A 20,925-nucleotide genomic window follows, 5' to 3' on the forward strand; every position below is an offset into this window, starting at 1 on the left:
GCTAATTTAGAAACCATGACCTAATCAGATAAGAGGAAATTGCCTAGGATCAGAGATCAGGGTCAGGCCCAGAAGATGGATAGCTAAACAAAGAGAGGACCGTGGACATTCCACAGGGGAAAGAAGGGGAGAGTCATTGGGGTCATAAAATGTATAACTAGGGAGGTGACGTCTACAAGGGAAGAGTATAAGACGTGTTGTGAGCTTTCTAAACGAATGCACTCAGCTGATGGCATCCTTGGTATTAGACACCCGAAAATTGTGTCTTGAGTTTGTCTCAATTCCTTATTTCAAAGAGGTTGCAATAGCATGTATTTTTTTAACAACACATAAGGTCAATTATAATTACCTCAATCAGAGGAGTGGTCAGGGTGAGGAGAACCGTGTCGATCAGGGGCCTCAGGAGAGCTTCCGTCTTCAGGGGCGGTGGGACTGGATGGCCCAGACCTGGAGGAGAGAGAGAGATATAAAGCATATGAATGACACGCTTTCATTTTACTTTATTACTAACTAACAAAATCTTGTGAGCTTACTTGTATGTCAATATTGCTGGAAAGTGGCAGCGATGCCGAGCGTCCAGCTGACTGACAAGGTCCCGTGACCTTCTTCTTACACCGACCGCATTCCAGGCACTCAGTGGCCACAAGAGGTCGATGTCCAAGACCCTCCGGATGGTCTTGTAGAGCCCAGCCTTGCAGTGTGTGCCCACTGTGTCCAATTTGGCATCGTGTTTAATATCTTAACAATATCTTAACAATGTGGAGTAATTACAGTTGATGAATTTACCTCAGCACTTTCTGAGGAGGGCCTTGGAGGCAGGAAGGACTGCCGGGGCAAATCCTCCTCTTCGCTCTGCCCCTGTGGGGCAGGAGCAGGGGCCGGGGCCAGGACCGGGGCAGGAACAGGGGCTTGGTCAGTTGGAAGCAGAGGCTGAGGGAGCAATGGGGGGGTCCTGTAGGGCTACGGCTTTTGCAGTGACACAGAAATAAATAGGTTAAATTAATGAATGAATAAATAAAATAAATGCATGCCGGTTTAACCTGACCATCTCAGCGAAGGCTGGATCGGCGCACGAGTAGCGAGGCAAGGCATCCTTGTTTGCCCATCAGGGGATGCTGGGAAACGCTGCGCTCTCGCTCCCTCTCCTACATATTACAAATGTAGATAACAGTGATTAAGTTAATAGCACATTCCAACATGCCCAGATGAATATCAATCAGTGATAGGATGTAACAAAAACATTTATGAGTGTTGGTCAAGTTTGAGTGTAAAACTGAAATGAAATTAGTGATTAAAATGGAAAAGAGAAAGTCATGATTAAGTGACATACAGGATGACAGCTACATGCAGGATGACAGCTACATGCAGGATGACAGCTACACGCAGGATGACAGCTACACGCAGGATGACAGCTACATGCAGGATGACAGCTACATGCAGGATGACAGCTACATGCAGGATGACAGCTACATGCAGGATGACAGCTACATGCAGGATGACAGCTACACGCAGGATGACAGCTACATGCAGGATGACAGCTACATGCAGGATGACAGCTACACGCAGGATGACAGCTACATGCAGGATGACTGCTACATGCAAATGTCCTTTGTCAATTAATAGTGACGTAAAAACATACGTGTGTCTATGTCAGCAGCTGCTTTGACCAGCTCTGCGTCCGATAGATCTGTTGGTGGCAGTGCTGGTCGAGGGAAAGACACCCCTATATCACGTGGAGAGAGAAAGGATTGTGAGCTACACAGCTTATCCAAAAAGTTCATATTATCTTACATGTGTAACTACACACTGACCTTGAACTGCAGGCTGAGAAGCAATGAGCTTCTTCATCTTCGACTGCAGTTCACCTGGGTGAGAGAGCGCCTTGACAGGAACGCAGAGATCGCAGGACCAAGAGGCCTTTGAAAACAAAACATAGCAAATATGTCATCATTTCCAACTGTGTGGAACAAGTAGAATTATATTTTCCTTTAAGATGATATGTAATACTTACATAGCCGCACTCTTGGGCCGGGTGTTACTGGCGGGGGTGGTGCTGGCTGAGGCGGGCCGGGCCACAGCAGCTACCCCCTCCTGGTCTCTGCGCTGAATGTAGTCAATCAAGGCGGCCATCGCACGCCCAGGATAACGAGGTGTCTGCGTCCTCAAGCTCCTGACATATCTGTGAGACACAGCAGAGGGAACATTTCAGATGTAAAATGTTGCATAAAACACACTGAGATTAACATAGAAAACACAAAAGACGTACGCCCATTACTTTATCCTGTCCGCACCCGGAGCCTCATACAGGTCCTGCAGCGTGTCCCACTTGTACTTCCCGATGCCAACAAGGGCCTTGCCCTCCTGGCCTGAAATCAGCACGGGAACCAATTAACTGTCAGAGTAAAAGAGTTACATCTTACATACAATGAGGAGAATTAAACAAACTCACCTGGCTGGGAGGACAGGACTTTAGCTTCCTCGTGCGCCCGGTTGAACCTGACCATCTCAGCGAAGGCCGGATAGGCGCACGAGTAGCGAGTCAAGGCGTCCTTGTTGGCCCATCAGGGGATGCTGGGAAACGCTGCGCTCTCACTCCCTCTCCTTCTGATGCACTGTTACCACATACACCATGTAGCCCACGTCGTTCTCCATCATCCACTTGAATGTCTGACCCCGGTACTTGCCGAACTGAACCGTGCACCGGCTCAGGACGACCATCTCTGCACCGGGGTCACCTCCCTCGGAGACGACGCGGGCTCGAGCCTCTGCCTCCACTTCCTCCCACTTCTTAGTCCTCACAGGAGGGCCCGGAGCACCCGAGGCAGGGGGGCCGTCAGCAGCCACTCTTACTGCCTGGGGTGTGGCCTTGACGACCAACTCCTGTGAGGGCGTGGAACGGAACCTTGGATTTTCCATCTTAGGAGGCAAGAAAAAAAACTATTATCATGACTGATGAGTGCAGTGACAAGTCACAGCATAACCGTATTAGATACATATAAAGGAACTTACGTTTGCTTGATATGTCTGCTAGGAGGAGGACAGCAGTGGGGGGTTATGGGTAGGGTGATTATTATTTCCTATGCAGTTAAATTCAGTTTACATAGAAAGACACGTTTGCCCCCAATGACCATCAGGCTGTCCCATATCATACAATTCATTCAACTACATACACTTCAAACGCATGCCATCAAAAAACAAAAGAAAATTGACAATTAAATAGTATAGAATTCCAACTTTGAGTTGATATAGAAGTTAGCTAAGGTTTTACAGGATTGTCAGTGGTCAAATAAACTTTGTGAGTTTTGTACACCTACAGTAGCTAGCGATAGACGAACGTTGTTAAATTACACATTTTGGGTAGCCCCTGTAGTCAAACAAGTCGGTTGGCTAGAGGTGTTATTGTCATATTTCATCACATTTAGTATTCATTCTTGCAAATTAAGCACAATTACCTCATATACTCACCGAGTGGCATCATGGCTGACAGAAAAATTATTTATAGCCAATGCTAACTTGCCTGTGCAGCAGTAAGCTACAGTAGCTAGCGATCTACGAACGTTGTTAAATTACACAATTTGGGTAGCCCCTGTAGTCAAACAAGTCAGTTGACTAGACGTGTTATTGTCATATTTCATCACATTTATAGTCGTCGATGTTAAATTCGTTGCAAATTAAGCAAAATTACCTCAGATACTCACCGAGTAGCATCGATGGATGACAGCAAAATATTTTGTGATGAAGTGACGTTAGGAAAATTTCAGAGGAAGATGATTGGCTTAACTTTTGGAACAAGCTAGGCTCTTCATTGGTGGATTTTTGCTTTCTTTCTCCGATTTGGAACAAACTGAAGCATCTGATTGGAGGAGAGGACTAATGGAACAATATGGGTATTTGGAACATTTGGAACAGATAAAAATTTGCAAATTGCCCAAGGATATTGCCCATTCTTCTCTGTCGAAGGAGGAGGGGGAAATGGGGGGTTTTGCTGGGTGAGAGGAGGAGTTGGCAGGGACCTGTCAACAATGCATATTAAGTAGCCATGTGCTTTGAGCACCAGATCTAAACAGTGATGACAGACACAGAAGCCCAGTCTAGGAGTTTTAATGATGAACCAGAGTATACATAGGGAAACAGGATACAATGGAAGATAATTATTGCAATGTAAATCCAATAAACATTAAATAAATGTCAGCAATCTATACACACAAAATAACACACCATAGTTCACGAGTTGGAACATCGGCTAACCCTCGAGGAGACGGAGCATCGGCTGCCCCTCGACGAGACGGATCATCGCTGTGTATTGATAGGGACTAGGGTGGAATGAGATTTGACGGAACCTCAGGACTCCTAAGAAGACAACATAGGGCCCTAGAAGAGAGGAGGGTACATGGGGTCCAGGGTCAACCATACTTTATAAGTTTGCATCCCATATGGCACCCCATTCCCGACACTACTTTTGACCAGACCCCATAGTAGCCTACTTTCTAGGTATCCCCAAGATGAGTCAGTCAAGGATGTATACCAAATCACACCCTATTCCTTATATAGTGCTCTACTTTGGACCCTATGGGCAAAACGAGTACACTAAATAGAGAATAGGGTGCCATTTTGGATGCACATAAGTTGTAATTTGGGTGGACTACACAGGAAAACAAGCTGTAATTTGGGTGGACTACACAGGAAAACAAGCTGTAATTTGGGTGGACTACACAGGAAAACAAGATGTTATTTGGGTGGACTACACCGGGAAACAAGCGTTAATTTGATTCGTATTGCTGAAGCGATATACCCCAGCATACTTTGCTACTCTCTGATGCAGAGGCAGAGGCCTCAGAAAGTTGCAACCTCTTTCTCTTACAAGAACAAGAGTAAAAGAGGGGAGGGAGACAAAAAGGGGAGGGAGACAAAAAGGGGAGGGAGAGAGAAAAAAATGACAGAAAAGGGGGCGGTAGAGAAAAAACGAGAGAAAGAAAAAGGGGGAGGGCGAAAGAGAAAAAGAGGGAGAGAGCGAAAGGGGGAGAGAAGGTGTGCAGCAATCAATCAGAGATAAGTGGGCGTCACTGGGGGGGTTTGACTCCCTGCTGTCACCTGTAGTATCTGCTGGTCATCTCAAATCTCTGAGTAGAACTTGACTGTATTATTGTTTTTTTGTGTTACAACTCTGTAAACAGTGTGTTTATTGACTAAGAAAATGATGACAGATTTACTTGTCTTTTTATTTGTTGAACTTTAAAGAGTGTATGACAATAAATCTAAATGAATTTCAAAGGAGAAAAAGTGCTTGCATTCAATTATTATTTATTTCACAGGGAATGTCACATGTGAAACAACCCAGCATAATGTCCCCTACACCTACTGTACAAGTTAAGATGATTTGAAATGAGCTAAATGTACAAGAGATTAACAATGAATGTCTTAAAAAATAAATAAACAACAAAGAACATATGTACAAAAACTACTTTACAATTGACACAACAATCAGTCAGTCAGTCAGAGTTTACTGGCCTTTGCTAGCACCATGCTGGGCCCTCATGAGTGCCAGCCACTCAGGGGGTGTGACGACAGGTACCTGGGATGGGTTGGGTTGAGTGGGCGGTGGAGCGGCCTTCCTGAGTGGAGGGACTGGTGGGAGATGGTCATCGAGGTCGGGCAAGGACATGGTGGGGTCATCCTCCTCCTCAAGCTCTCTCAGGTCATCCTCCTCTCCCTCTCCTCCCTCAAATAGATCAGGTGTCCCGTCTGGGACATCCGGGTCCTTACCGAGGTTGGACTCCAACCTCTGGTCACCATGGGTCTGGGAGAAGAGATACTCGACCCCAATGAGTTCCCCTTCAACAAAGAGACAACAAAAAAAGAGAGTTGTACATAAACAGAACTGCACATGTTTTAGTGTGTGTGTATAATTGTATAATTTAGAAATACATACCAGTGTACTTTGCAGGCCTTGTGTGATCCTTCACAAGGCTGCGGCCCAGGAGCTTCTGGCTCAGCTCATTGATGGCGTGCTGGGCTACACCATCATAGCAGTGCAGGGTCTGCTTCTGCCCCCCCCCCCTCCGCTGCAGCTTCGGCACGGTCCTCATTCCACCGAACCAACCCTTCAAGGAGGTAGGCCTGAAAGTGCTCGGCAGACGCACTTGTTCCTATAAATGACGACAACAACAACAACAAGAAATAAGAACTCCTCACATGCACACAGTTGTTAACACACAACATGACGTAACAACATGATCCAGTTTTACATTTAACATACCAGGAATGAAGCGGTTGAGGTGGAGGTGGAAAGACTCCAGGGAGGTGGACTCACGGGCGCAACGCAACACAGGCAGGATGACCCCTCCCTTGGTCACGTCCTTGCCCTTGTTGGTGTAGATGCTGACACCAGGGGGGTCCTGAATACAGACCAGGTGTCGTCTCTGGGTCTGCCAGATGGCCTGCATTCGGTCACGGTCCAGGAGCCGGACGCCCAGGGTGTCTGTGGCATCAATGAAGGACTCCAGGAGCTCCCCGATGAGACGCTCGGTCTCCTCCGCCCCGCGCGTGCGGCGACGACAGTGCCGAGCCATCTCCTTCAGGTTGGAAAATATGCAGTATTTTGTTTTTTTACGTGTTATTTCTTACATCGGTACCCCGGGTAATCTTAGGTTTCATTACATACAGTCTGGAGGAACTACTGAATATACGATTAACGTCAACTCATCATCGTTCCTACCAGGAATATGACTTTCCCGAAACGGATCCAGTGTTTTGCCTTCCACACAATACAATGGATCTGATCCCAGCCGGCGACCATGTGCGACGCCGAAAAAGGGGAAAACGTGGCGGTCTCGTGGTCAGGCTTCGGAGACGGGCACATCGCGCTCCACTCCCTAGCATACTACTCGCCAATGTCCAGTCTCTTGACAATAAGGTTGATGAAATCCGAGCACGGGTAGCATTCCAGAGAGACATCAGGGATTGCAACGTGCTCTGCTTCACGGAAACATGGCTAACTCAAGGGACGCTAACGGAGTCGGTGCAGCCAGCTGGTTTCTTCATGCATCGCGCCGACAGAAACAAACATCTTTCCGGTAAGAAGAGGGGTGGGGGGGTATGCCTTATGATTAACGAGAAGTGGTGTGATCATCATAACAACACACAAGAACTCAAGTCGTTCTGTTCACCTGATCTAGAACTCCTCACAATCAAATGTCGACCGCATTATCTACCAAGGGAATTCTCGTCAATCATAATCACAGCCGTATACATTCCCCCCCAAGCAGACACATCGATGGCCCTGAACGAACTTTATCTGACTCTTTGTAAACTGGAAACCACACACCCTGAGGCTGCATTCATCGTAGCTGGGGATTTTAACAAGGCTAATCTAAAAACAAAACTCCCTAAATTCTATCAGCATATCGATTGTGCTACCAGGGCTGGAAAAACACTAGACCATTGTTATACTAATTTCCGCGACGCTTATAAGGCCCTCCCCCGCCCCCCTTTCGGAAAAGCTGACCACGACTCCATTTTGTTGATTCCAGCCTACAAACAAAAACTCAAACAACAAGCTCCCGCGCTCAGGTCTGTTCAACGCTGGTCCGACCAATCTGAATCCACGCTTCAAGACTGCTTCGATCACGCGGATTGGAATATGTTCCGCATCGCGTCCAACAACAATATTGACGAATATGCTGATTCGGTGAGCGAGTTCATTAGGAAGTGCATTGACGATGTCGTACCCACAGCAACGATAAAAACATTCCCAAACCAGAAACCGTGGATTGACGGCAGCATTCGCGTGAAACTGAAAGCGCGAACCACTGCTTTTAACCAGGGCAAGGTGACCGGAAGCATGACCGAATACAAACAGTGTAGCTATTCTCTCCGCAAGGCAATCAAACAGGCTAAGTCTCAGTACAGAGACAAAATCGAGTCGAAATTCAACAGCTCAGACACAAGAGGTATGTGGCAGGGTCTACAGTCAATCACGGATTACAAAAAGAAAACCAGCCCCGTCGAGGACCAGGATGTCTTGCTCCCAGACAGGCTAAACAACTTTTTTGCCCGCTTTGAGGACAATACAGTGCCACTGACACGGCCCCCTACCAAAACCTGCGGGCTCTCCTTCACTGCAGCCGAGGTGAGTAAAACATTTAAACGTGTTAACCCTCGCAAGGCTGCAGGCCCAGACGGCATTCCCAGCCGCGTCCTCAGAGCATGCGCAGACCAGCTGGCTGGTGTGTTTACGGACATATTCAATCAATCCTTATCCCAGTCTGCTGTTCCCACATGCTTCAAGAGGGCCACCATTGTTCCTGTTCCCAAGAAAGCTAAGGTAACTGAGCTAAACGACTACCGCCCCGTAGCACTCACTTCCGTCATCATGAAGTGCTTTGAGAGACTAGTCAAGGACCATATCACCTCCACCCTACCGGACACCCTAGACCCACTCCAATTTGCTTACCGACCCAATAGGTCCACAGACGACGCAATCGCAACCACACTGCACACTGCCCTAACCCATCTGGACAAGAGGAATACCCATGTGAGAATGCTGTTCATCGATTACAGCTCAGCATTTAACACCATAGTACCCTCCAAACTCGTCATCAAGCTCGAGACCCTGGGTCTCGACCCCGCCCTGTGCAACTGGGTCCTGGACTTCCTGACGGGCCGCCCCCAGGTGGTGAGGGTAGGTAACAACATCTCCACCCCGCTGATCCTCAACACTGGGGCCCCACAAGGGTGCGTTCTGAGCCCTCTCCTGTACTCCCTGTTCACCCACGACTGCGTGGCCATGCACGCCTCCAACTCAATCATCAAGTTTGCGGATGACACTACAGTGGTAGGCTTGATCACCAACAACGACGAGACGGCCTACAGGGAGGAGGTGAGGGCCCTCGGAGTGTGGTGTCAGGAAAATAACCTCATACTCAACGTCAACAAAACAAAGGAGATGATTGTGGACTTCAGGAAACAGCAGAGGGAGCACCCCCCTATCCACATCGACGGGTCAGTAGTGGAGAAGGTGGAAAGTTTTAAGTTCCTCGGTGTACACATCACGGACAAACTGAATTGGTCCACCCACACAGACAGCGTTGTGAAGAAGGCGCAGCAGCGCCTCTTCAACCTCAGGAGGCTGAAGAAATTCGGCTTGTCACCAAAAGCACTCACAAACTTCTACAGATGCACAATCGAGAGCATCCTGTCGGGCTGTATCACCGCCTGGTACGGCAACTGCTCCGCCCACAACCGTAAGGCTCTCCAGAGGGTAGTGAGGTCTGCAGAACGCATCACCAGGGGCAAACTACCTGCCCTCCAGGACACCTACACCACCCGATGTCACAGGAAGGCCATAAAGATCATCAAGGACAACAACCACCCAAGCCACTGCCTGTTCACCCCGCTATCATCCAGAAGGCGAGGTCAGTACAGGTGCATCAAAGCAGGGACCGAGAGACTGAAAAACAGCTTCTATCTCAAGGCCATCAGACTGTTAAACAGCCACCACTAACATTTAGCGGCCGCTGCCAACATACTGACTCAACTCCAGCCACTTTAAAAATGGGAATTGATGGAAATTATGTAAAAATGTACCACTAGCCACTTTAAGCAATGCCACTTAATACAATGTTTACATACCCTACATTACCCATCTCATATGTATATATACTGTACTCTATATCATCTACTGCATCTTGCCATCTTTATGCAATACATGTACCACTAGCCACTTTAAACTATGCCACTTTATGTTTACATACCCTACAGTACTCATCTCATACGTATATACCGTACTCTATACCATCTACTGCATCTGCCATGCCGTTCTGTACCACCACTCATTCATATATCTTTATGTACATATTCTTTATCCCTTTACACTTGTGTGTGTGTGTGTAAGGTAGTAGTGTGGAATTGTTAGGTTAGATTACTGTTGGTTATTACTGCATTGTCGGAACTAGAAGCACAAGCATTTCGCTACACTCGCATTAACATCTGCTAACCATGTGTATGTGACTAATAAAATTTGATTTGATTTGATTTGAGGTTGATCCTCTTCAACACCTGTGCGTCGCTGAGCCCGGTGATGTGGCTCCCCTTGAGCTCACCTCGCTTGGCCTCCAGCAGGCGCTCCACATCATCTGCACACCACACCAACATGCAGGAGGAGAGCCGCTGCAAAAAGAGAGCATACAGAGGATGGCTCTCTGTTGTCACTCCCCGAGCAAAGCGACGGATGAGGTGCCCCACATCCAGCCGGACGATGAGTTCATCCCACTGGCTGAACATGGCTGCCGTCTTCCCCTTTCTCATCAGGGCGCAGCAGTCCCGGTTGACGTAGAGCAGCTTGGGAGGTGCCACTCCAGCTCTACTGTAGCGCTGCTGGAGGCCAGCTGCCATGTCGAGCAGGCCCTCTCCTTCGCTGTCAGTGAGGACCGTCATGAGCACCTGGCCGTACTCATTGCCCACATTTGTGGCCCACGCTGCTGTCCCGTGTGCTGCCCCAGCTAGTTTCTTGGTCACCTGAGGGGAGTCAAACAAACACAGACAGACAAGACAGACAAACACACAGTCATGTCAGTGAGTGGACACAAAGTTACACAATACATTTATGAAGTCATAAAATAAGTCATAATAAATTATTATTCATTTGATTGTCTCACTAACTAGTATTATTTCTGGTCAAAACATCTTAAATCACCTTCTTGGTTGAATCCATCTTCAGGATGGACCCAAAGATGGAGGTGACTCTGGCCTTGAAGTCCTCCAGCTGGAACAGAACGTCGTAGCCGTGGACAGTCAGCAGCCACTGGGCTGAGGGCACCTCCAAAAAGGGAGGAGGAGGTGTTACCCTCAGTGGTGCGGCACCTGGGACTACAAAGTGGTCACAGACGGACAGGTAGTACAGGGTCCGACTCATCCAGGTCAGGCTGTGCTGCTCCCTCAGCTGGTTGTACAGCCTGGTCGCACTGTTCCCCAGTGTCCTCTCTCTCATCAGCCTGACCACCTTCAGGTCACAGGACAGCCTAATACACAGAAACAATTGGGGGGGGGGGGGGGGGGAGAAGAGGGTGAGTAGTGTGTGGAGGGGGGGATCTAGAAACACTTTGATAAGGGAAGGAGGGGCTTGGGAAAGGGTGACTTTGAAACACTTTGCTTTGTTTGGGCAGTTCCTGATAAGAGATCAAAGGTCAGAAATTCAGATCAAAGAGCTAATTAACATTTTAATGGGGCAAAGAGCTAATTAACATTTCAATGGGGCTTTGAAAAATCAAAACCTCAGTGTTGACAAGAACCTACTGACCGCCTCTTTTTCTCACTATGGTGCTTTTTTCTGTTTTTCCTCAAAGTGAACAAGAGCTTTGATTTTCAGAGGTGTGAATTACTAACCTGTAAGTCAAGATGGCTGGGAAAATGGAGCGATGACTTGCGTCCAGCTGGTCCAAGATATCCAGCGACCATCCTGCTAGCTTCTTCTTACAGAGGCGGCACTCCAGGTACTCTGTCCCCATATAATACCAGCCGTCCATGTCAAGCACCCTCCGGACTGTCTTGTACACCCCACAGCCTGTGAGCTTTTGACGCTTGCACCGTGGCTGGGTGCACACAAACTTAAAGGCCCACAGGCGGTAGGGCATCCAGAGGCAGAATGGCCGGAGGAAGTAGGCGGAGGGAGAAGCTGGAGGCTGATGGCTGATGTTAGGAGGCAGAGGAGGGAAGTACCACAGCTCAAGCTGGCTTTTCAGGACACATTTGAGCTGCTTGTTCCTGATGAAAATGGCCCGACTGACCCACTCTTGCTGCTCCTTTGGGAGGGTCTGCTTCCATCCCTCAGGGAGAAGTACCTGGAACAGAGCAGAGAATCAATACATTTCTTTTCCATCCCCACACAACCAAAAGTGAAATTAAATAGCCAAGTCATAGTTGAGGTGAGACGTTTACCTGAGCGTCGGCAGCAGGCTGTAGTGGTCCAGCTGTTGGCTGGGAGGCTGACTGGAGCTGAGGAGGGGCAGTAGGAGCTAGCACAGCACGGGGCGCGGTGGGAGTGGGAGCAGTGGGCACTGCTACAGGAGCACAGGAGTTAGTCTCACAAAATATTTCAGAGAAATAAGTGAAATAATTCAATTAGAATAGAGCTTCAGCTTCAAAACATGTTAACAGCCTGTTGACAGCCAATGCACTTTGGTTTAGTTTTGATCAGTGGTAGAGGTTAGGAATCTAGGTTAAACACAATCTACATTTAAAAGATACAAACGACAGATGTATAGTGGGTAGACATCTACAAGCAAGGAATAGGCCAAGCAAAGTGATGCAGACTGAAATACAGTTTGGAATGGTAACAAGACAAGCTACAGTAAACAATTCATTCCACAAAAAGATGGGGAAGGATTTTTCTATGGCAAGCAAAATGGATGCAAAAATGAGAAATTCTACAGTGATTTCTAAGCCCAGCTAGGAGGTGTTTTAACAATTTGACTACTTACCTTACCACTTTAAAGTGTATCCTGTTAATGCTAACAACAACAGATAGTTATTAGGGGAAAGGTCATTTCATGTATATTCTTCTCAACAGAAAGAAACAATAAAGTGCCATAACATAGAGTACCTTGGTCAAAACCCATGCAGATAGACAGCAACTCCTGATCTGATGGCTCGGCAGCTAAGAAACACAGACAAACATAATGACAGTTATATTGTCAATTGCTACACTGTTTGATTTACTGTTTGATTGACTTAGATGACTGGAGAATATATATTTACATGGATTAGGAGGCTCTACAGCTGTTGCTGTGTCCCTGCGCTGGACATAGACCTTGAAGTGGCCCATTGAGGTCCCCGGCTTTACCTGGTATTTCCTAAAGCAGGCCATGTAGCTGTATTGAGATAAAGGAAATAAACAAGTCTCCAAACAGGCCAACAAGAGGCTTAAAGACATTTTTACAATGTAAGGTCACTATACCTCTTCCGTTCCTTGTCTTTGGCCTCATAAAGGTCTTTGTAGGTAAGGGACTTGTGGTTCCCAAAGCCAACGAGGCGCGAGTCCTCCTGGTCAGGTTGGGGGGGCAAGGTCCCGTCTCGTACCCTGCGTTCCTCCACTGCCTTCTGGACCTCAGGAAACAGGTTAGAATACCTGTCCGGATGGTTGGGGAAATGTTATGAATTGTATTGTGATTCTGACTGATTTCATGTTTATGTAATTTTATAAGAAATTACAACTAGTTAAGGAAAAGAGTACCAGTCAAACCGGTCCTTGTTGGCCATTTCAGAAGACATGTCTGTGTCCCCATTCTCCCGCTCTTGCTGGTGAGAAGCTAAGACCATGACGGCATAGCCGACATCGTGGCTTAGCAGCCACTTGAAGGTTTGACCCCGGTATTTGCCGAACTGGATGGCACTCTCACTGTCCACCAGTCGTCTATCATCCGGGTTACCCCCTCTGGCTACCACACAAGCCTTTGCCTTCGCCTTCACTTGTCTTGGCTTCAGCACCCGGACTACACCTGTACACTCCTCCTCCTGGATGGTCCTGGCAACCCTGGCAGCCTCTTCAGATGCCCTCAGGGTGAGGGCACCAGAGGGCTCCAAGCGGAAAGCAGGGGTGTGAACATAATCCATTCTTCCTTTCATTAAGAGAGGTTATTCACACACATACACACACGTTGTTATTTGTTGACAGCAATACACAGTGGACCACATAGCTACCCTGCTTACAGTAGAGCCCATACAGTGTTAAATGTCAATTTCATTCTACATATAACGTTAGCTAGCTGGCCCATACAGCGTTAAATGTCCATTTCATTCTACATATAACGTTAGCCAGCTGGCCCATACAGCGTTAAATGTCCATTTCATTCTACATATAACGTTAGCCAGCTGGCCCATACAGCGTTAAATGTCCATTTCATTCTACATATAACGTTAGCTAGCTGGCAAGTGTGCGTTGTAGTACACTAAGTTAACACTGCACGTTAACTACATTGGCTAAATATATAAATATATAACGTTAACTAGTTAGCCAGCTAACTATCAATTATTACCGCCCTTTATTACACATTATTAGCTAGCGACAGGACTCGTTTTCAAGAAAATTGACTGAAACTCACATTAATTCACCTAAATACACAACTGTGTTCTGAAATCCGCCATGAAATATAGCTAACGTCTCCTTTACGACCACGACTGAAACTCACATGAATTCATCCAAATGTACCTGAAATACGTGATGACAACTAAATCAACGACTGAAACTCACCTTAATTCACCTAAATACACAACTGTGTTCCGAAATCCGCGATGAAATATAGCTAACGTTACCTTTACAACTATCTTTCTCACAAGTACTCGGAATGATGGAGAACTAACTGCAAAGAACTTCTCCGTGGATTTTGGGGGAGGCGGGACATGAACCACAGACTCTCTTTTCGTTCTTTTCTCTCTCTCTCCTTTCTCGCTGTCTTTTCTCAAATTACATTTTTTTCAAATTGAAGCTGCTTTATTGGCATGAAAAACATTGTGTCAATATTGCCAAAGCAACAATGTATACAATCTAAATGTTTGTGTTCTGCAAAGTATTTTTATTCTCAGTCCGCAGAATGGACCACGTATCATTGAACCATGATACCGTGAATTACCAATGATATACACTATTAGTTTCTGGGAAATACATCCTTGTTTCTATCGCTTCTAGCATATTTATTGTGACCCCATTCCTGAAAGCGCACCCTTCCAGGAACACATATGTTTGTTCCCCCTCAACGTAGACCCTTTATAACAATCACATATGTTTGGACTTTGTCTGGATTTAGGACTAGCAGAGGACACCTATAAACCATAAAAGCAAGGGCGTCACAGTTGAGAAAATTGGCTAAATAATGAAAAATATTCCAATCTACAATTACATAATATGCAATTAACTATTGACTTTTTCATTTGTAAATTATTATTATAATGCAAATGAAACCTGGAGTTGGGTTTATATATGCATGGGGGGAATAAAAAAAGTTGTATATGTATTAGGTTGTGAAGACTCAATGCTGAACTAAATCAAAATATGTCTACAACTCACAAGTGTTATTAAAAATGTGTAAGAAATTGAAATACATAATATATGTACCTCATCTCAATATTCCCAAGAGACATATTCTGAACTTTTAAACAAAATTATAAACTCGTTACACATACTTATACTACTTTCACATAATACAATGTCAGTGTTTATAGAGTTTATAGATACTAGAACATTAGTAGTACATAACAGTGTAATAGCATAGTACTACAGTACAGACCTGTCTTGACATCCTCGTTTGAAACATTAAAACTTCTTGTTTATTGTCAGAACGAGCCTTCTGGATATGTGTGGTACTGTATATAAAACATCAGTGACTCTTTGATTCACCAAAGGTTCTTGTTCTCTACAGTTTAACATAAAAAATATTTCCCTCCACTCTAAAAATATACTTTCGAATTATAAACATGTAAATAAAAAAGGAATATTAAACAGCCAATGTATCGTCATGTCATATACATTATAACCCGAGGGGGTCGAAATTGTTGTTCAAATGTTGCATATACATTTTTTAGTATCTAGATATTGTGTTATGTTAGAATGTCTAATAAACAACTATTTTATACATTAATAATATTGTTTTGTCAGAAATATATAATAATAATGTTTTACCTGCACCTGTATGCAGACAATACCGTTGAGTACTCTATCGCCCGCCCTGCTGATCATGCTCTATCTGAACTACATTATGCTTTCATTATCTTCCAGAAAACCTTTGACCTTAAATTATTATTGAATAAATGGAACACTAAGTATGTTGTTTTCTAGAGTACACAAAAATTATTCTAATGATTGAAGTGTACGTCCCTAGTACGGTGGTGTATCAGTAAATACGTTAAGTTGTCGTTTTAAAAAACATAATGATGAGTTAATTAAGATGCTGAATATAAAAAGGGGCTTCTTCTATAGAAATAGGTCAGGCCTCTTGCTTAATAATACAAAGCAGATAATTCAATCTATGTTGTTACTGGTCCTAGACTATTGCAAAATCATCTATATGAATGCAGATGCCACTTCATTAAAGCCTTTAGATGCATTTGACCATAGAGCACTTTGTTTTATTATGGGTACAGGTTCAGTACACATCCCTGCATTCTGTATCATAAAGTAGGCACATGGCGCTGGGATGGATTCGGCAGAGCTGACTGCAAATGGCCTCCACCAAAGGCTGGTGCCCGGCCAATTTGCAGGGCACGAGTTGAGTCCAAGAAGGCAACTGAAACAGAGGAGATAAATAATTAGAGAACATTGAAAAATAATGATAGCCATTACCTAACCTTCATAAGCATTTAATGTAGAGGCAGGCAATATAATAGTAAGGTGGAGGACATGAACACTAACAACATACCGTTGGAGAGAGTCTTTTCCTAGGACAATGGACGACTTCCCCTTCGTTGCCTTGAACCGCCCCTGAACGATCCTCTCCTGGTGTCGGGCAGGGTAGATCAAGCGCCAGCCACAGCGCCACCAGACCGTCTACCCCTGACGGTTCCTCACCCCCACCAAGGCCCTGGCAAGCCTGCGGACATGCTGGTAGCCCGGCATTGCATCAGGGCCTTGCTTCTCCCCCTGAAGATAAAGAGACATGGAAGAATCGATGAGGACGATGTCAAACATTTAGGGGTAACACATAAGATTCTTTTACAAAGGAAATAGAAGATGTTTTATATTGTGTAACTGAAAATCAACAGATGGAATCTGTTAAAATGTAACATGTTTCAAGTTAAACTGTAGTTTTTTAATCCTGTTTAGTGAATGATTACTGTGAGTATTAATGGAGTTTAGGTCATGAAACTTTGTGTATGCTAATTTAGAAACCATGACCTAATCAGACAAGAGGAAATTGCCTAGGATCAGAGATCAGGGTCAGGCCCAGAAGATGGATAGCTAAACAAAGAGAGGACCGTGGACATTCCACAGGGGAAAGAAGGGGAGAGTCATTGGGGTCATAAAATGTATAACTAGGGAGGTGACGTCTACAAGGGAAGAGTATAAGACGTGTTGTGAGCTTTCTAAACGAATGCACTCAGCTGATGGCATCCTTGGTATTAAACAACTGAAACTTGTCTTGACTTTGTCTCAATTCCTTATTTCAAAGAGGTTGCAATAGCATGTATTTTTTTAACAACACAAAAGGTAAATTTTAATTACCTCAATCAGAGGAGTGGTCAGGGTGAGGAGAACCGTGTCGATCAGGGGCCTCAGGAGAGCTTCCGTCTTCAGGGGCGGTGGGACTGGATGGCCCAGACCTAGAGGAGAGAGAGAGATATAAAGCATATGAATGACACGCTTTCATTTTACTTTATTACTAACTAACAAAATCTTGTGAGCTTACTTGTATGTCAATATTGCTGGAAAGTGGCAGCGATGCCGAGCGTCCAGCTGACTGACAAGGTCCCGTGACCACCCCGCGACCTTCTTACACCGACCGCATTCCAGGCACTCAGTGGCCATGAGATACAAGAGGTCGATGTCCAAGACCCTCCGGATGGTCTTGTAGAGCCCAGCCTTGCAGTGTGTGCCCACTGTGTCCAATTTGGCATCGTGTTTAATATCTTAACAATATCTTAACAATGTGGAGTAATTACAGTTGATGAATTTACCTCAGCACTTTCTGAGGAGGGCCTTGGAGGCAGGAAGGACTGCCGGGGCAAATCCTCCTCTTCGCTCTGCCCCAGCGGGGCAGGAGCAGGGGCCGGGGCCAGGACCGGGGCAGGAACAGGGGCTTGGTCAGTTGGAAGCAGAGGCCGAGGGAGCAATGGGGGGGACCTGTAGGGCTACGGCTTTTGCAGTGACACAGAAATAAATAGGTTAAATTAATGAATGAATAAATAAAATAAATGCATGCATGAAATGGACAGACATATTACAAATGTAGATAACAGTGATTAAGTTAATAGCATATTCCAACATGCCCAGATGAATATCAATCAGTGATAGGATGTAACAAAAACATTTATGAGTGTTGGTCAAGTTTGAGTGTAAAACTGAAATGAAATGAGTGATTAAAATGGAAAAAAGAAAGTCATGATTAAGTGACATACAGGATGACAGCTACATGCAGGATGACAGCTACATGCAGGATGACAGCTACATGCAGGATGACAGCTACATGCAGGATGACAGCTACACGCAGGGTGACAGCTACATGCAGGATGACAGCTACATGCAGGATGACAGCTACACGCAGGGTGACAGCTACATGCAGGATGACAGCTACATGCAGGATGACAGCTACATGCAAAGTGGCAAGATAAGTGGCAAGATACGTTATTTAAGTGGCAAGATACGTTATTTAATAGTTCATACATGCAGTGACTCTCCTCTAAACCCAGATGACTCTTACCAATATATTTCCTTGGGCTGATGATAGGGAAAATTTAACACAATTTAATATGTCAAACTTTAACTGAATACTTATCAAAACTTATCAAATGTCCTTTGTCAATTAATAGTGACGTAAAAACATACGTGTGTCTATGTCAGCAGCTGCTTTGACCAGCTCTGCGTCCGATAGATCTGTCGGTGGCAGTGCTGGTCGAGGGAAAGACACCCCGATATCACGTGGAGAGAGAAAGGATTGTGAGCTACATAGCTTATCCAAAAAGTTTTTATTATCTTACATGTGTAACTAGACACTCACCTTGAACTGCAGGCTGAGAAGCCATGAGTTTCTTCATCTTCGCCTGCAGTTCACCTGGGGTGAGAGAGCTCCTTGACAGGAGCGCAGAGATCGCAGGACCAAGAGACCTTTGAAAACAAAACATAGCAAATATGTCATCATTTCCAACTGTGTGGAACAAGTAGAATTATATTTTCCTTTAAGATGATATGTAACACTTACGTAGCCGCACTCTTGGGCCGGGTGTTACTGGCGGGGGTGGTGCTGGCTGCGGCGGGCCTGGCCACAGCAGCTACCCCCTCCAGGTCTCTGCGCTGAATGTAGTCAATCAAGGCGGCCATCGCACTCCCAGGATAACGGGGTGTCTGCGTCCTCAAGCTCCTGACATATCTGTGAGACACAGCAGAGGGAACATTTCAGATGTAAAATGTTGCATAAAACACACTGAGATGAACAGAGAAAACACAAAAGACGTACGCCCGTTACTTTATCCTGTCCGCACCCGTAGCCTCATACAGGTTCTGCAGCGTGTCCCACTTGTACTTCCCGATGCCAACAAGGGCCTTGCCCTCCTGGCCTGAAATCAGCACGGGAACCAATTAACTGTCAGAGCAAAAGAGTTACATCTTACATACAATGAGGAGAATTAAACAAACTCACCTGGCTGGGAGGACAGGACTTTAGCTTCCTCGTGCGCCCGGTTTAACCTGACCATCTCAGCGAAGGCCGGATCGGCGCACGAGTAGCGAGGCAAGGCATCCTTGCTTGCCCATCAGGGGATGCTGGGAAACGCTGCGCTCTCGCTCCCTCTCCTTCTGATGCACTGTTACCACGTACACCATGTAGCCCACGTCGTTCTCCATCATCCACTTGAATGTCTGACCCCGGTACTTGCCGAACTGAACCGTGCACCGGCTCAGGACGACCATCTCTGCACCGGGGTCACCTCCCTCGGAGACGACGCGGGCTCGAGCCTCTGCCTCCACTTCCTCCCACTTCTTAGTCCTCACAGGAGGGCCCTGAGCACCCGAGGCAGGGGGGCCGTCAGCAGCCACTCTTACTGCCTGGGGTGTGGCCTTGAGGACCAACTCCTGTGAGGGCATGGAACGGAACCTTGGATTTTCCATCTTAGGAGGCAAGAAAAAAAACTATTATCATGACTGATGAGTGCAGTGACAAGTCACAGCATAACCATATTAGATACATATAAAGGAACTTACGTTTGCTTGATATGTCTGCTAGGAGGAGGACAGCAGTGGGGGGTTATGGGTAGGGTGATTATTATTTCCTATGCAGTTAAATTCAGGTTACATAAAAAGACACGTTTGCCCCCAATGACCATCAGGCTGTCACATATCATACAATTCATTCAACTACATACACTTCAAACGCATGCCATCAAAAAACAAAAGAAAATAGACAATTAAATAGGATAGAATTCCAACTTTGAGTTGATATAGATGTTAGCTAAGGTTTTACAGGATTGTCAGTGGTCAAATAAACTTTGGGAGTTTTGTACACCTACAGTAGCTAGCGATATACGAACGTTGTTAAATTACACATTTTGGGTAGCCCCTGTAGTCAAACAAGTCGGTTGGCTAGAGGTGTTATTGTCATATTTCATCACATTTAGTATTCATTCTTGCAAATTAAGCACAATTACCTCATATACTCACCGAGTGGCATCATGGCTGACAGAAAAATAATTTATAGCCAATGCTAACTTGCCTGTGCAGCAGCAAGCTACAGTAGCTAGCGATCTACGAACGTTGTTAAATTACACAATTTGGGTAGCCCCTGTAGTCAAACAAGTCAGTTGACTAGACGTGTTATTGTCATATTTCATCACATTTATAGTCGTCGATGTTAAATTCGTTGCAAATTAAGCAAAATTACCTCAGATACTCACCGAGTAGCATCGATGGCTGACAGCAAAATATTTTGTGATGAAGTGATGTTAGGAAAATTTCAGAGGAAGATGATTGGCTTAAAAACTTTTGGAACAAGCTAGGCTCTTCATTGGTGGATTTTTGCTCTCTTTCTCCAATTTGGAACAAACTGAAGCATCTGATTGGAGGAGAGGACTAATGGAACAATATGGGTATTTGGAACATTTGGAACAGATAAAAATTTGCAAATTGCCCAAGGATATTGCCCATTCTTCTCTGTCGAAGGAGGGGGAAATGGGGGGTTTTGCTGGGTGAGAGGAGGAGTTGACAGGGGACGTGTCAACAATGCATATTAA

At 45.6% G+C, this 20,925-nt stretch overlaps 3 protein-coding genes across 9 annotated transcripts; all 3 read right to left on the reverse strand.

Annotated features, from left to right (window-relative positions):
• Window positions 1-1,152: 1,152 nt before the first annotated feature.
• On the reverse strand, window positions 1,153-20,837 carry LOC139568118 (uncharacterized). 7 transcript variants are annotated; one of them, XM_071389836.1, is made up of 10 exons: window positions 19,341-20,837; window positions 19,167-19,257; window positions 18,903-19,070; window positions 18,702-18,808; window positions 18,530-18,592; window positions 18,368-18,421; window positions 17,394-17,841; window positions 17,210-17,307; window positions 16,407-16,627; window positions 16,095-16,274 (listed from the first exon to the last, which is right to left on the reverse strand). In XM_071389836.1, exons 1-6 carry the CDS (start codon window positions 19,393-19,395, stop codon window positions 18,384-18,386), a joined length of 522 nt encoding a protein of 173 aa, XP_071245937.1. In that variant the 5' UTR covers window positions 19,396-20,837; the 3' UTR covers window positions 16,095-16,274; window positions 16,407-16,627; window positions 17,210-17,307; window positions 17,394-17,841; window positions 18,368-18,383. The 7 variants fall into 7 exon arrangements, with proteins under 7 accessions (XP_071245936.1, XP_071245937.1, XP_071245938.1 ...); XM_071389837.1 differs by having other exon boundaries at window positions 18,405-18,421; window positions 19,341-20,836; XM_071389839.1 differs by lacking the exon at window positions 18,530-18,592 and having other exon boundaries at window positions 19,341-20,834.
• Window positions 10,009-12,359, reverse strand: LOC139551960 (uncharacterized). The gene is made up of 5 exons (XM_071363292.1): window positions 12,353-12,359; window positions 11,935-12,056; window positions 11,383-11,837; window positions 10,694-11,018; window positions 10,009-10,515 (listed from the first exon to the last, which is right to left on the reverse strand). Exons 1-5 carry the CDS (start codon window positions 12,357-12,359, stop codon window positions 10,009-10,011), a joined length of 1,416 nt encoding a protein of 471 aa, XP_071219393.1.
• LOC139568115 (uncharacterized) lies at window positions 12,195-14,832 on the reverse strand. The gene is made up of 5 exons (XM_071389823.1): window positions 13,229-14,832; window positions 12,953-13,123; window positions 12,754-12,866; window positions 12,599-12,652; window positions 12,195-12,506 (listed from the first exon to the last, which is right to left on the reverse strand). Exons 1-5 carry the CDS (start codon window positions 13,618-13,620, stop codon window positions 12,478-12,480), a joined length of 759 nt encoding a protein of 252 aa, XP_071245924.1. The 5' UTR covers window positions 13,621-14,832; the 3' UTR covers window positions 12,195-12,477.
• Window positions 20,838-20,925: the final 88 nt, after the last annotated feature.

This window comes from Salvelinus alpinus, chromosome 2 (assembly GCF_045679555.1).
Source record: "Salvelinus alpinus chromosome 2, SLU_Salpinus.1, whole genome shotgun sequence".
NCBI lineage: Eukaryota > Metazoa > Chordata > Actinopteri > Salmoniformes > Salmonidae > Salvelinus > Salvelinus alpinus.